The sequence below is a fragment of the Malus domestica genome, chromosome 01 (assembly GCF_042453785.1).
Source record: "Malus domestica chromosome 01, GDT2T_hap1".
Taxonomy (NCBI): domain Eukaryota; kingdom Viridiplantae; phylum Streptophyta; class Magnoliopsida; order Rosales; family Rosaceae; genus Malus; species Malus domestica.
The window spans coordinates 32,133,256-32,147,319 of record NC_091661.1 but is presented as its reverse complement, the minus strand read 5'-3'; the positions used below and the strand labels follow the sequence as shown (position 1 = coordinate 32,147,319).

The 14,064-nt window shown below is 37.1% G+C and overlaps 2 protein-coding genes across 2 annotated transcripts; both read left to right on the top strand.

Annotated features, from left to right (window-relative positions):
- On the top strand, positions 1-3,705 carry LOC103426512 (ERAD-associated E3 ubiquitin-protein ligase HRD1B-like). The gene is made up of 8 exons (XM_008364598.4): positions 1-187; positions 351-1,001; positions 1,373-1,549; positions 1,828-1,977; positions 2,071-2,279; positions 2,610-2,748; positions 2,941-3,208; positions 3,300-3,705. The coding sequence occupies exons 2-8, from the start codon at positions 469-471 to the stop codon at positions 3,456-3,458; spliced, it is 1,635 nt and encodes a 544-aa protein (XP_008362820.1). The 5' UTR covers positions 1-187; positions 351-468; the 3' UTR covers positions 3,459-3,705.
- Positions 3,706-6,822: 3,117 nt separating this feature from the next.
- On the top strand, positions 6,823-9,478 carry LOC103426514 (laccase-15-like). Its single transcript, XM_008364599.4, has 5 exons — positions 6,823-7,071; positions 7,383-7,534; positions 7,628-7,872; positions 8,012-9,082; positions 9,201-9,478. Exons 1-5 carry the CDS (start codon positions 6,955-6,957, stop codon positions 9,329-9,331), a joined length of 1,716 nt encoding a protein of 571 aa, XP_008362821.1. The 5' UTR covers positions 6,823-6,954; the 3' UTR covers positions 9,332-9,478.
- Positions 9,479-14,064: the final 4,586 nt, after the last annotated feature.

Genomic DNA, 14,064 nt, shown 5'->3' with positions numbered 1-14,064 from the left:
TCCTTCACCACGTGGCATTTCCCCATTGGGTAGACCTACATCATTTTTGTTTTCATTTTTTAATTGGCCTGACAGCTTTTCTTTTTCTTTTCTTTTCTTTTTTTTTAATTTTCTGAGAAAATAAAAGACGGACGGAAGGAGAAGAAACACCAGAAAACCCGAAATTTCAACAGAGCGAACTTCACAGGTACTCTCAGTTGCTTCAATTTTTCTATGAATTCTCATTTGATAAGATGAAATTAATATTTACTTTCTTAAAATTGCTTTCCAATTTTTAATTTTAATAGTGCTTCGGATTTAGGGCTCATTTGATTTGATTGGGATTTCATTTGTGTTGTTTGAAATTCTAGGTCTCAACTCGATGGCACTGTAACGTTCTTAAATTTGAATCGGTTTGGAAAAAGCGCATCAAGAAGTTGTCGATTGTTGTCCCGTAACAGCAACCTTAATCGATTAGGTTTGAGGAAAATGATGAAGCTGCAAACCTATGCGGGGATTAGTTTGGTAGCAACCCTAGCGATTGTTTATCATGCATTTAGTAGTAGAGGTCAGTTTTATCCGGCAATGGTGTATTTGTCGACGTCGAAGATCAGCTTGGTGTTGCTTCTCAACATGGGTCTGGTCATTATGTGTACTATGTGGCAATTGACTAAAAAGATCTTCCTTGGATCACTCCGGGAAGCCGAGGTGGAGAGGCTTAACGAGCAATCGTGGCGGGAAGTCATGGAAATCCTCTTTGCCATCACTATATTCAGGCAGGACTTTTCGGTCTCGTTTCTTGCTATGGTTACTACTCTCTTGTTGATCAAGGCTTTGCATTGGTTGGCTCAGAAGAGGGTTGAGTACATCGAGACTACTCCTTCCGTGCCCATGCTGTCTCATGTTCGGATTGTCTCCTTTTTGGGTTTCTTGCTTGTTCTAGATAGTCTCTTTTTGTACAGTTCTGTTAGCAACTTGATAAGGACACAAAAGGCCTCGGTTTCCCTCTTCTTTTCATTCGAGTAAGTGATCCATCTTAATTATTCTATTTGTTTTCATTTTGGAACATCCTACATTTTATTTGATCAAAATTTGATAACTTTAGCATCTTTTTATCTGATAATTAATATTGCATTTAGCTTCATTATATTGGAAATGAGTTGAGCAAGTCTATTGTGTGGTCGTGGAAAGTGGTTGATAGGGCAGATGATATGATGATCCATTGAATGATTTATGTCGAGTACGAAATGCAATAAGGGAGAACTAATAGTTGTGATGGGATTATACGGAAAGGGAAAGCCTTAGATATAAAAGCCAATAATATGGATAAGTAATGAATTTCTGCATTCTTCAGTCTTTCTCATTTTAACAATGTCCATGATTCTGTATCCAGGTACATGATACTAGCAACAACAACAGTGTCAACGTTTGTGAAATATGTTTTCTATGTAACTGACATGCTTAAGGAGGGACAGTGGGAGAAGAAGCCTGTCTACACGTTCTACTTGGAACTTATTCGGGACTTGCTTCATTTGTCTATGTATTTGTGCTTCTTCCTCGCGATTTTCACGTGAGTATTCTGTTTATATTTTGGTTTAGATAAATAGCTGTACACTCAATTTTTTGCTAAAGACACCATTATGAGAATGTGTTGGGCTTGACATGTGTTGAATGCAACATGTTTGGCTCCCAAGTGATGGAGAAGCTGTGGACCTGAAATGTTAGAATATGAGACAATAATTGGGCAGAAATCCTATAAATTTAAGCATGTGGAGATTTTTGCTTGTTGACTAGCATAAGCTGAGGTTATTCTTATCTTGATTGACGTGAAGTTTTGTCCCATCCCAGGTACTATGGTGTGCCACTGCACTTGATACGTGAGCTTTATGAAACATTTAGGAACTTTAAGCTTCGCATTGCTGATTACATTCGTTATCGAAAGCTCACATCAAACATGAATGATCGATTCCCAGATGCTACGCCTGAAGAGCTTAATGCGTAAGTTTAAAGTCTCATTAGTTTCAAGTGTTTTATTTTGTAATCATCAAATTCTGCATATTGGAGTCTTAGTTGTTTATGATGGTTATGCAGAAGTGACGCAACTTGTATCATTTGCCGTGAAGAGATGACAACAGCCAAGAAACTATTATGTGGACACCTTTTTCATGTGTCTTGCCTTCGATCATGGTTAGAGCGACAGCATACCTGCCCTACTTGCAGGGCTCTAGTTGTACCTCCTGACAGTGGGACAGGTACAGCTGGCGGGCATAGGGGCTCACAGTCAGATGCTCATCAACAGGGTAAACTTCTGAGCATTGCAATTGTTGTTTTGTCTTTTAATTTCTGTGTGACAACGTAAGGTCTGATATGTGGTCATTAAAGAAAGGGCACTTTGTTGTTTTTAATTTCAGAACTTTGTGGTTATATACTTACACTTCCTTTTCCTTCATCCATGAAAGATTATTATAGAAGGAAATGAAAAATGAAGGCACCAATAAAATGCCAGTTGGATTTCATGTTTCATGGTCGCTCTTTTTTTTCTTTCATATAATATATTTTTGATCATATGGGACTCTGATCTTTTGTTCAGTGTAAAATGTGAGTTAACTGATGATTTTAATTGGGAACAGGGACAGGCACAATGGCTCAGGGTGCTGGAGTTGCTGGTGATAGTGTGAGCCAACATGAAGCCAGGCTCCGAGCTGCTGCTGCTGCTGCATCAATATATGAGAAGTCTCATGTATATGCTTCTGCAAACAGACTAGTATGGTAATGACACATTTATCCCCAAGTTAACGTTTACATTTTTATTGGTGGAGAGGTCATATGTTCCCATTGTATTTTAGTTTGTTCCCAGGTTGCTTGTGAGAGTGTGTGCTTGATACATATGATTTGGATATGTTGCACTGCCATAGAATGCTGCGTACTAGAGTCTTACAAACTACGCCCTCTTGTGTGTAGGTCTCCTGGATATGCGGCACTTCCTCAGGTTCAAAGACATACGGCTGACTCCCCTAATACTGAATCTAGTGGAGAAGCGTCTAGTGGACAATCACGGCCTCAGCTTGCAACCCCTGCTGGAGCTGCAAACTTGTCCTTCTCTCAGTTTCCACCTTACATGTTTGTTCCTGGCGCCAATGTGGCCTATGGGGGGAGGCTGAGCAGCGATCAAAATCTGACAGCTTCTCAGCTGGAGGCCCAGAAAAAGTTTCTTCAGGCCCAGATAGGGGTATTATTAAAGAGAAGATGAATCACTTCTGTTTTGATTTGTGGTCGTTACCCCCATTTTCTCGTGCTTAGTAACTGCTTTTCTTGTACAGATACTGCAGAATCAGCTCCAAGTTTTACAGAAACCAAAACCAAAGGAAAGTGTGGACATGGGTCCAACAGGGGCATCTTTGGATGGCAAAGGAAAGAGCGTTGCAGCTCCTTCATCTGTTTCAGATTGTGGACGTCATGAAGATCGGGTTGATACGTAGACATGGCATAACTTTAGGTATATTGTAAGAAAACAAGGGATGAGAAAATTAGTATAGGGATGGATGAATAACTGGAGTATTGAGTTTGAGCATATTATTGTATAAGTAAACTCTTTTCATCTTTATGAAAAAGAAATTTATCTTTTTGTACTTGTAACATTTACCAATACCGTTTGCGAATGGTAGAATTGTGTAGAACTTGTAATGCTGCTTCTATTCTATGAGAGATTTTTCAATTTGACCGGAATACTGGTGGCACTCATGGGACATGTGTACTAAAAAGTTAATAACTTAAAAAAATAAAATTTTAAAGGAGCAATCTGTGACGCTTTGAGGAAAAACAACCCCGTATCCGGCTAAGAGACCCTTTTTTCTTAATTTTTGTTCAGAGCGGGCTGTGGCTTGTTTAAAAAAAAATAAAAAAATAAATAAAAATCGCAAAATAGTAGCCTGCTCCTATTTAACGCCCTCTACATCTTTAAAATTTCAATGCGGTCTTTAAAATGACGCTTCTCCAATCAATGCTACTGGAAAAAACAAAAAACGTGCAGAGGAGTTTTTAGAGAGAACATGGATGATTGGCTTAGCGGGTTATTTGTCCACTTGGACAAAAGGGCTGGTGGTTGATGTTGAAATTTGGGGGCCATATTTTGGACTGCAACTTATAGTCGACAAGAGCATTTCAAAATTATGGGTGAAGATTGATTCAATTTTAGTGGTTAATTTAATTAATAATATGACTGATACTAGCTTTCATCCTCTTGTCAACATCATTAATCATTGCAGACAACTTGTAACACGCATAGCCGAATGCGAGTTAGTGCATATCTACCGGGAGAAGAATATGATGGTAGATGAAATTGCTAGTGAGAATTATAAAATGGATCTTGGGTATCATTTTTTTATAATCTTCCAGACTGAATTGGAACTCGGTTATTTGATAATATGATGTGAGTTCCTAGAACTCGAACTATATGTAATAAGAGCTAGTTTTGGAGGTATCCACCCTCTTATGTTACCAAAAAAGAAAGTGATTATAATCCCTTAATATGAAAGAGTCAACCATCGTTCTATCTTTCAACCATTTTAACACGCGAGAAGTTTTTATTGGATTTGTGGTTCACTTTTTTTGTTGACTCATCACCTTACTCCATGCCCACAACAATTGACCTTCCCTTGTTACTATTTTTGTTTTGGGTTGATCCCAAAGCTCGCATCGCAGTTAACTTAACATGCTGCAATCTGCATGTTGTGTTAATTCGTCAAATTTCGTTATCAGGTTTAATTTGGACATATAAGATCGATCTTCATTGAGTGTTAATTTATGCAAATTAATTCCTTGAAGCTCTAAGCACCAGAAATATAAAAGTAGAAGCAAAGTAAATTGTCTGTGACAGCCGTGAAACCAAAAAATCTGTGACGGCATGAAACGAAAAGTACTGGGGGTTGGTGGGGAGGGGGGAGGAATAAAGAAAACACCTTTTGGGTTTTGTAAGGTGGCATGGAATAGCTGACTAGCAAGTAGCAACAGATGGCCAACAAAACGTTCATTTTTAAGATTTTAAATGAAGGAATTCTGATTAGACTATTAATTAGGTGAAACTTGACCTTTCTTACTAATAAGAAATAGAAAGGTAGAAAAAAAGCTACAAAAATAATTATATTATGGATGATTCAACGCCGTAGCCTTATCGCAGCAGCACCAGATTCAAACCGCTAACTTTGGTCGTATTTCCACTACTTGTATAGATATTCATTAGTCCTACGGCAGTTGAGTACTAACTAGTCCAAATCAAGTTGGACTGGTCAATCTTCCCGTCCCATAGCCTTGAATTTCTTATTGCTCCTGAAAGCATCAGAAACTGACCAAAAAAGGTGTTATCAAGCTTTTACAACCTGCAGGTCATCACCCACTCCTTTACTTAGCCTCAGAAGATCAAGCTTTTCCAACATGGTAATTGCATAAAGGATGGCTTTATGCCATTCTCCTGTAAACCTAAACGATAAATTAACTCTCGCCAATTCTTATTAATTTCGATTTATGTTAAATCATGAAGAATTAACAGGGAAGACGATGGACTTGTGGGAAGGAGAGAATGTGAGAGGAGAGAACATATGCTTTGATTTTGAGTTTTATTTTTAAATGGGTGTTGAATTGAGTTTGTGAGTGTAGGGTTTAAAGATATATTAATAGTTTAGTTACAAATAATATGGGTGTAGAAAGTAAGTTGAGTATAAAGAGGTTATATGAATTCAAATAAAATTACCCATTATATGATTAATTATTTAGTAATCGCGATTTTGGCATGAGATGGAGGATTGAGGGAGGTGGAAGGAGGAGGAGTGCTAGCTACCTTCTTAGTTTTAGATCCTTTCACCCTCCCTCTGAATATTTGGATACCAAATTAGTGACGATATGAAGCACAGCGTTTCATGAACACTTCTTACTTAGCATTAATGTTCTAAAATATGCTAGACACTAGTCGGGAGGCGGGTTGAGGCCTAGGCGGATTTAAGTGAATTTATTATATATCGTATATAATAAGTGTCTATTTATATTGGAATACATAAATTACAAAATAAAATGACATATAGATTATAAAATTCTATAACATATTAAAAATATAGGGAACAAGTATATAATGATTGATCATCCTAGTATTCAACAAATCTCTTACATTTTATTGAACAAAATAAAATACAAAATGAAAGTTATTAATTTTTTGTATAAGTAAGAGTTACGATCTATACGGGTGTCTAGACATGTCGGTAGGTTAAGCGGATGCCTAAGTAGGTCTAGGTGTCATTTTCAAATTTTCAAACGTTTAGAGATTATCTGGATGATAGTCAGCCGTCTAACGCCTAGGCAGGATTTTTAGAACAGTAATTAGCGTTGCATTCACTGTTAGCTTTAAACTTCACCAGTAAATTAATTAATTTTCGATTACATACAATCGGCTTCTGTGCTTTTATCTCTATTATATAATATATATATATATATATATATTTATGAGTTTTTATCTGAAATTAACTCGCTCAATTAAGATGGTCTTTAAAATTAAAAATTGACCAATGTAATCATTAAAAATGTGTGTCGCAAATTGATGTGGTCCTTTCGTCATAATTCTGTTAACTACTCGGGATCGATCTATCCTCTGATGCGTTTAGCTTGGATCCAACTTTTAGGTTCTCCAGAAATGAAATACCCAAATTACTCATGGAATGCATAATTATAACAATGCACTGCTGCGCTCAAAATAAACCCGTCTGCCTCTCCAGACTTACTGAAGCTCAAATTAGGGACAGGTAGGTGAAGGAGCCGGGTAAGCAAGGGAATTTTTGCCGTCCTGATTTATTAATGAGTAATCACTAATTAGTCAAACTAAATCTTTATTCATCTCTTTTAAGTTTTAAAGACTATTTATAATAAAAACCTTATATATATCCATCCTCAACTCATCATGCGAACTGCATCTGTTAAAGACATAGGAAAAGAATGCCGTCGTCGATCCGCATGAAGATTTTAATTAGCTTGAAACTTGTAGTGGGCTTGTTATTGTCTACTGTTGGCAACTTCCATTGCCAAGCTTCGCCTCCTCGTTACACTTTTGTGGTAATTAACTCCAGTTCAGTTCTGAATTCTGATGCATGTGTATGAATTGCACGAGAGACCATTTACTTAAATTATATTTTGTAAATCACATGATGTGGTAGTTGATAGTTGGATTCCTTCTTTTAAATTATTAAAAAATTAATCCAATCATCAATTGTCATATAATTTGGTTTACAAAATATAATTTAAAACATGATCCCCTTCCATTTTCCCGTGATAGTATATTAACTTATAATGCATATACATATATCAGTGATTTCAAAGATATTAATGAATTGATATCTTCTGTTTGTTGTAAAAATCAATTTTAGGTGGAAGAAACTCCATACAAACGACTGTGTAGCACAAAAAACATCTTGACTGTAAACGGCCAATTTCCTGGACAAACGATGTATGTTCACGCTGGAGATACTATCGTGGTGGATATCTATAACAAGGGAAATCGTAACATTACCATCCACTGGTAATTAATCAACTTTATACAGTGCATGTAATCTCATCTGGCTTTTACATAAATGTGTGATATGATTCTACAATTCTGAACCATCTATTTCAGGCATGGAGTTAAGCAACCGAGGAATCCATGGTCGGACGGTCCTGATTACATCACACAGTGTCCTATCCAACCAGGAGCCAGGTTTACCCAAACCATTATATTTTCCTCAGAGGAAGGGACTCTATGGTGGCATGCTCACAGCCAGTGGGATCGAGCCACCGTCCACGGTGCTATAGTCATATACCCCAAGAAGGGAGCCACTTACCCTTTTCCCAAACCTCACGCTGAATTTCCAATCATCTTGGGTATGCAAATCAATTCAAACTTCAGTTCCACAAACATTAATGAAAAGATTTCTGACATTATGAGCATAGTGATCTCTATATAAACATTTCCAAATTACGGTCCTAATTTTTGTGCAAATTGTTGATTCGAAAATTGTAGGAGAGTGGTGGAAGGAAGATATCGGTCAACTGTACAGTGAAATGATTCAAAGCGGAGGGGACGCAAATACTTCAACTGCTTTCCTCATCAATGGTCAACCAGGCGATCTCTATCCTTGCTCAAAACCAGACACATTTAAGCTCAAAGTTGTTTCCGGCGAAACCTACCTGCTCAGACTAATCAACTCCGTAGTGCAAGAGATGATGTTTTTTGCCATTGCCAATCACAAAGTCACGGTTGTAGGCTCAGATGCTAGCTACACCAAGCCATTTTCAACAGATTATGTGACCATATCTCCCGGCCAAACCATTGACCTCTTGTTAAATGCGGACCAAATTCCCAACAACTACTACATTGCTGCTAAAGCCTATAGTGCCGGGGCTGGGGTTCCCTACGACAACACAACCACCACGGCCATACTCCTATACCAAGGAAATTCTAATTCATCTCCTACTTCTTTGCCTAATATTCCTTCCCGTAACGACACCAACGCATCGGTTCACTTTACCGGTAAACTCAAAAGCTTGGCTGATAAAAACCACCCCATTGACGTGCCGCACAAGATAACAACTCATTTGCTCTTTACACTCTCCGTCAACTTACTACCCTGCCCGAATAATTCATGTGCTGCGCCAAACGGGACTCGTATTGCCGCCAGTGTCAACAACATTAGCTTTGTCAACCCCACCATTGACATATTGCAAGCTTACTATTACCATGTCAATGGGGTATATGGAACTCGCTTTCCAAATTTCCCGCCCTTGCTATTTAATTTTACAGCTCAGCACTTGCCGTTGTACCTACTCCCGGCGAAACGATCGACAGAGGTGAAGATACTGGAGTACAACTCAATGGTTGAGATTGTGTTTCAGGGGACAAATATAGTGGATGGAGATGACCATCCGATGCATCTCCATGGATTCAGTTTCTACGTTGTGGGATGGGGGTTTGGGAATTTTGACAAGGAAAAGGACCCTTTGACGTATAATCTTGTCGATCCTCCTCTTCAGAACACCATCGCTGTCCCTAAAAATGGTTGGACTACCATTAGATTCAAAGCAGACAATCCTGGTACGTAATTAATGAAGATGTTCATCATCTCTAGTAATTAACCGCCCTTAATTAGTTATATTAATGAATGATAATTAGATCATATGATAAATTGTTCTTGTGTTGTCCTTGTGTGTAGGAGTTTGGTTTATGCACTGTCATACTGATCGACATATGTCATGGGGCCTAGTCATGACGTTCATAGTGAAAAATGGAAAGGACCTAGGAGCGCAAATTTTACCTCCGCCGCAAGGAATGCCTCCGTGCTAACAATTTTTATATAGAACTATGTTCCAAAATGTGCGTACCATATGTATAGCCCCACTTATTTGTAGTCAATACAAGAAGCTTCTTAGCATTGACTAGGGTCATGTTGAAATTTCCTCATAAAAAGATATTAAAATTTGAAATTAATAATCTCGATTGATTAAATTTATGCAACTTATTGTCTTGAAATGTCTTGTTCAAGTGCCAGACCAGGTCGATACTGGTCCAGAATCATATAGTTTTCAATCACCAGGGCCAACTTGTATTAATATTCAAATGACTAGTCCAAATCAATGAAGTTGCAGAAATTTAATCAATCGTGATTATTTATTTCAAATTTTAATATCTTTTTATGAGGAAATTTCAACATGGACCCAGTCAATGCTAAGAAGCTTCTTGTATTGACTACAAATAAGTGGGACTATATATGGTACGTACATTGGCTATTAGATGTTTCTTCCCTGAACCCCTATACTGGAAATTTTTTTATGTGTCTGATGCAACGTCTACTAGTTTTTCTATGATAATAACTCTATCCCTGGTTTATTTTTGAAATGTCATCATAATATTGTCCAATCGCCGTATCTCCCACTGCAGCATTTGAGTTCTCTAACGTATATACATATAGACTCGTTATTATCTCATCAAAGAAATTGATGTTAATTTTTTCAATTGTTAAACAAAGGAGGTTAAGGAATTTTACCCCAACATATATTTGAAAGCACAGGTGATCATAGTAAGCGCATCGCTGCAAAGATGACTCAAACAAGGATTAACAAAAGAAGTTAATACAAAGAGCTGATTTCCATTCAAGTATGAATTCTTACAAAGGATACACACATATTTATAGATTAAGGAGGAACTCTCCCGAACCTCTTCTAACTATATGGGAACATGAAGAATCTTCCTTCCTTGTCCATTACTTACGCAAGATAAGAAGGAATTTTTTAGGAGTTATGAGAAACGTTGAAGCCACACACCTTTTACATTGAACAGTCGCCTCCCAAAATGATATAGAAATGTCATACATCGACTGTATCTATGAGAAAATAAGAGTTTAAATACCTTAATTTCACTCAAACTAATACGAGACATTTGGTGATAAACCCAAGCATGACGGATTGTGCATGTTTACCAAGTTAATACGACAATATCGGTATTGTTGAAAAGTGGGCATTTGACCCATCTCTTTAATAATTTTACAAATAATTTATATTTTAAGGATATTCTTGTACGCAAACCTCGATTTTCATTTTAATTGCTAATAAATATCGAACAAATATGTTGGGCTCAATCTGTGTTGATTGCAACACCCATGCGGCGGAGAAGCTGTGGACATGAAATGTTGGAATATGATACAATAGTTGGGCCGAAGTCCTACTGATTTAGTTTTAAGCATGCGTCGCATTTTTTCTTGTTGGTTTTTGCATAAGCCGAGGTTATTCAATGTTGATTGACGTGAAGTTTTGTCCCATCCCAGGTACCATGGCGTGCCACTGCACTTGACACGTGAGCTCTATGAAACAATTAGCCAATTGGGAAGAAAGTGATGCAACTTGTATCATTTGTCGTGAAGAGACGACAATAGCCAAGAAACTATTATTTGGATACCTTTTTCATGTGCCTTGCCTTCGATCATGGTTAGAGCGACAGCATACCTGCCCTACTTGCAGGGAATTAGATCCATCCGAATTCACTGTGCGGAAATTTTAAGGATCATCACATTTCAGCCGGTTATCATATATCGTGCGTAAAAATTTATTTGATTTTTTAATTTAAAATTAAATATAAATAGTATTTGACGAAAATTGACCCCACGATTTATGATAAATGGCTAGGATGTTGGGATCCTTAAAATTCCTACAAAGTGGATTCGGAGAGAATCCTCTTCCTACTTGTAGTACCTCCTGATAGTGGGACATGTACATAGGGGTTCAAGGTTAGGAGAAATTTTTCATTGAGTAATGTTATTCATATTATGTTTTTATATTACATTTCTATACCACCTTAGGTGACATCTGACGTGGATAGCCACACCAATTGAAAAATTTGCAAAACACAAGGAAATGAATCAGAAATACTTCTCGTATACCACAATTATCATTTAATTAACTAGTTTTTCTTAATTATTAGTTTATTAAATAATGAACAAAATTTAAAAATGTAATTAATTCAAATGATATGGCTGTCCACATCAAATGTCACCTAAGGTGGTATGAAAATGTGATACAAAAACATAGTATGAATAACATTACTCTTTTTCATTGTGACGGAAATATGGATGATACACCATGTACTTTTATGTAAGTTGTGGGAAATTGTACTTTTTAAGTTATTAACGTTTTAGCACATATATTCTACTATTGGCATAGTAACACATGATGTACTATCCCGTGTTCTAATCACATTGAAAAATCTCTCCATGGTCAGATGCTCATCAACAGGGTAAACTTCTGAGCATTGCAATTGTTGCCGTGTCTTTTAATTTCTGCGTGACAACGTAAGCTCTGATATTTGGCTATTAATGGAAAGGCACTCTGTTGTTTTTTAATTTCAGAACATTGTGGTTTTTAAAAATACATTTCCTTAATTTCCTTCATGCATGAAAGATTATTATACAAGGAAATGAAAAATGAAGGCACCTATAAAATGCCAGTTGGATTTCATGCTTCAGGGTCGCTCTTTGTTTTTCATTCATATAATCTATTTTGATCATATGGGACTCTGATCTTTTGTTCAGTATAAAATTGTGGTGAGTTAACTGTTGGAAAGAAATCATAATCCCTTACAATCAGGGAATATAATAGGCGCGTATGATGCAAATGTTTGAATATAATAGGCGCGTATAATCCCTTACAATCAGGGAATATAATAGGCGTTGTAGAGAAAGTTTATAGGTTCTTTGCTGTATATAACGATTCTATTGTTAACAGAGTGATTATTCTGGCCAAATATTGTGTTTGTCAATCCTAATTTTACATTAATTGATGATTTTAATTGGGAACAGGGACAGGCACAACGGCTCAGGGTGGTGGAGTTGCTGGTGATAGTGTGAGCCAACATGAAGCCAGGCTCCGAGCTGCTGCTGCTGCAGCATCGATGTATGAAAAGTCTCGTGTATTGTAATGACACCTTTATCCTAAGTTAACGTTTACATTTGTATTGGTCGAGTGGTTATATGTTTCCATTGTATATTAGTTTGTTCCTAGGTTGCTTGTGAGAGTGTGCTTGATACATATGATTTGGATATGTTGCACTGCATAGAATGCAGCGTACCAGAGCCTAACAAACTACGCCCTCTTGTGTGTAGGTCTCCTGGATATGCTGCACTTCCTCAGGTATATTGTAAGACAATATATGTGGATAACAAGGGATGAAGAAATTAGTTCAGGGATGGATGAATAACTTGAGTTTGAGTTTTGAGCATATTATTGTATAAGTTAACTCTCTCCATCTTTTTGGAAAAGAAATTTATCATTTTGTACTTATAACATTTGCCAATAACTGATCGCGAATGGTAGAATTGTGTAGAACTTGTAATGCTGCCGTTATGTACCCTATCGGCTTCTTCTGTATTAATTCAAACCCCATGGAAAGGAGCGATATTGAGAGATTTTTCAGTGTGACCGGTACACAGGATGGTACATCACGTGTCATTATACAAATGATGATATATGTGTGTTAAAAAGTTAATAACTTAAAAAATTAAATTTTTTCATCACTTATATAAGAATACGTGGTGTATCACTCATGTTCCTACCATAATAAAAAATTTCTTATCGATCTGTAACGCTTCCAAGAAAAACAACCTTCTATCCGGCTAGGAGACCCTTTCTTCTTCATTTTTGTTAAAAGCGGGATGTCGCTTGTTTTTTTTTTTTTTTCAAAAAAAATATATTTTCAAAAAAAATATATTGAAAATTAAAATCGTAAAATAATAATATGCTCCTATTTAACGCCCTCTAGATCTTTATAATTTAAATGGGGTACTTAAAGTGATAGTTCACGAATCAATGCCGAAGGAAATATACGTGCGGAAGGAGTTTTTAGAGATAACACCGATAATGGGCTTGACAGGTACTTTTGTCAACTTGGGCAAGGGACATGTGGTTGATGCTCAAATTTGGGGTTCATAGTTTTGTCCCATAAACTTACCATTTTACCTTCAAATACAAAATTTACATACTTGAAAAAAATTATACAAACACATAAACCCATCCAACCACCTACCCTGGCAACAACCAGACTTGATTCTGGTCATCATTCCAGAAACTATCACTACCGATCTGCTCAGAAACTGTCACCACCGATCAGCTCTTTATCTCGTCATTTTTCAATTCTTCATGCCCAATTCCATGAACATCCCCATCTTCCTCCTAGGACCGCCTCCACCATTCTTGTTTTCTAGCCATGGCTGCTCGTTGGCCCTGTGATTTCCTCCCTTGTCCACAAGAAAGACGATGATGTTGAATTAGTGGCTAAAAGGCCAAAGCTACTTTCGGCCAAATAGAAAAAGAGCAAATAATAGGGGACAACATCATTATGTCTTTTCTTGTTTTGGGGAGAAAAGCAAAAAGCTTTTGTTTTGTGGAAAATTCAAAGGCAGAGAGTGTGTTCTTCAGTGAGAGCATCATTTTGTTTTGAGAAGACAATTTTGCTCAGAGAGTAGAAAGAGCTAATTGTGGCTCTCAGGGCCATTTCAACCCACCCATTCTCTACAACTTATCATGCATATG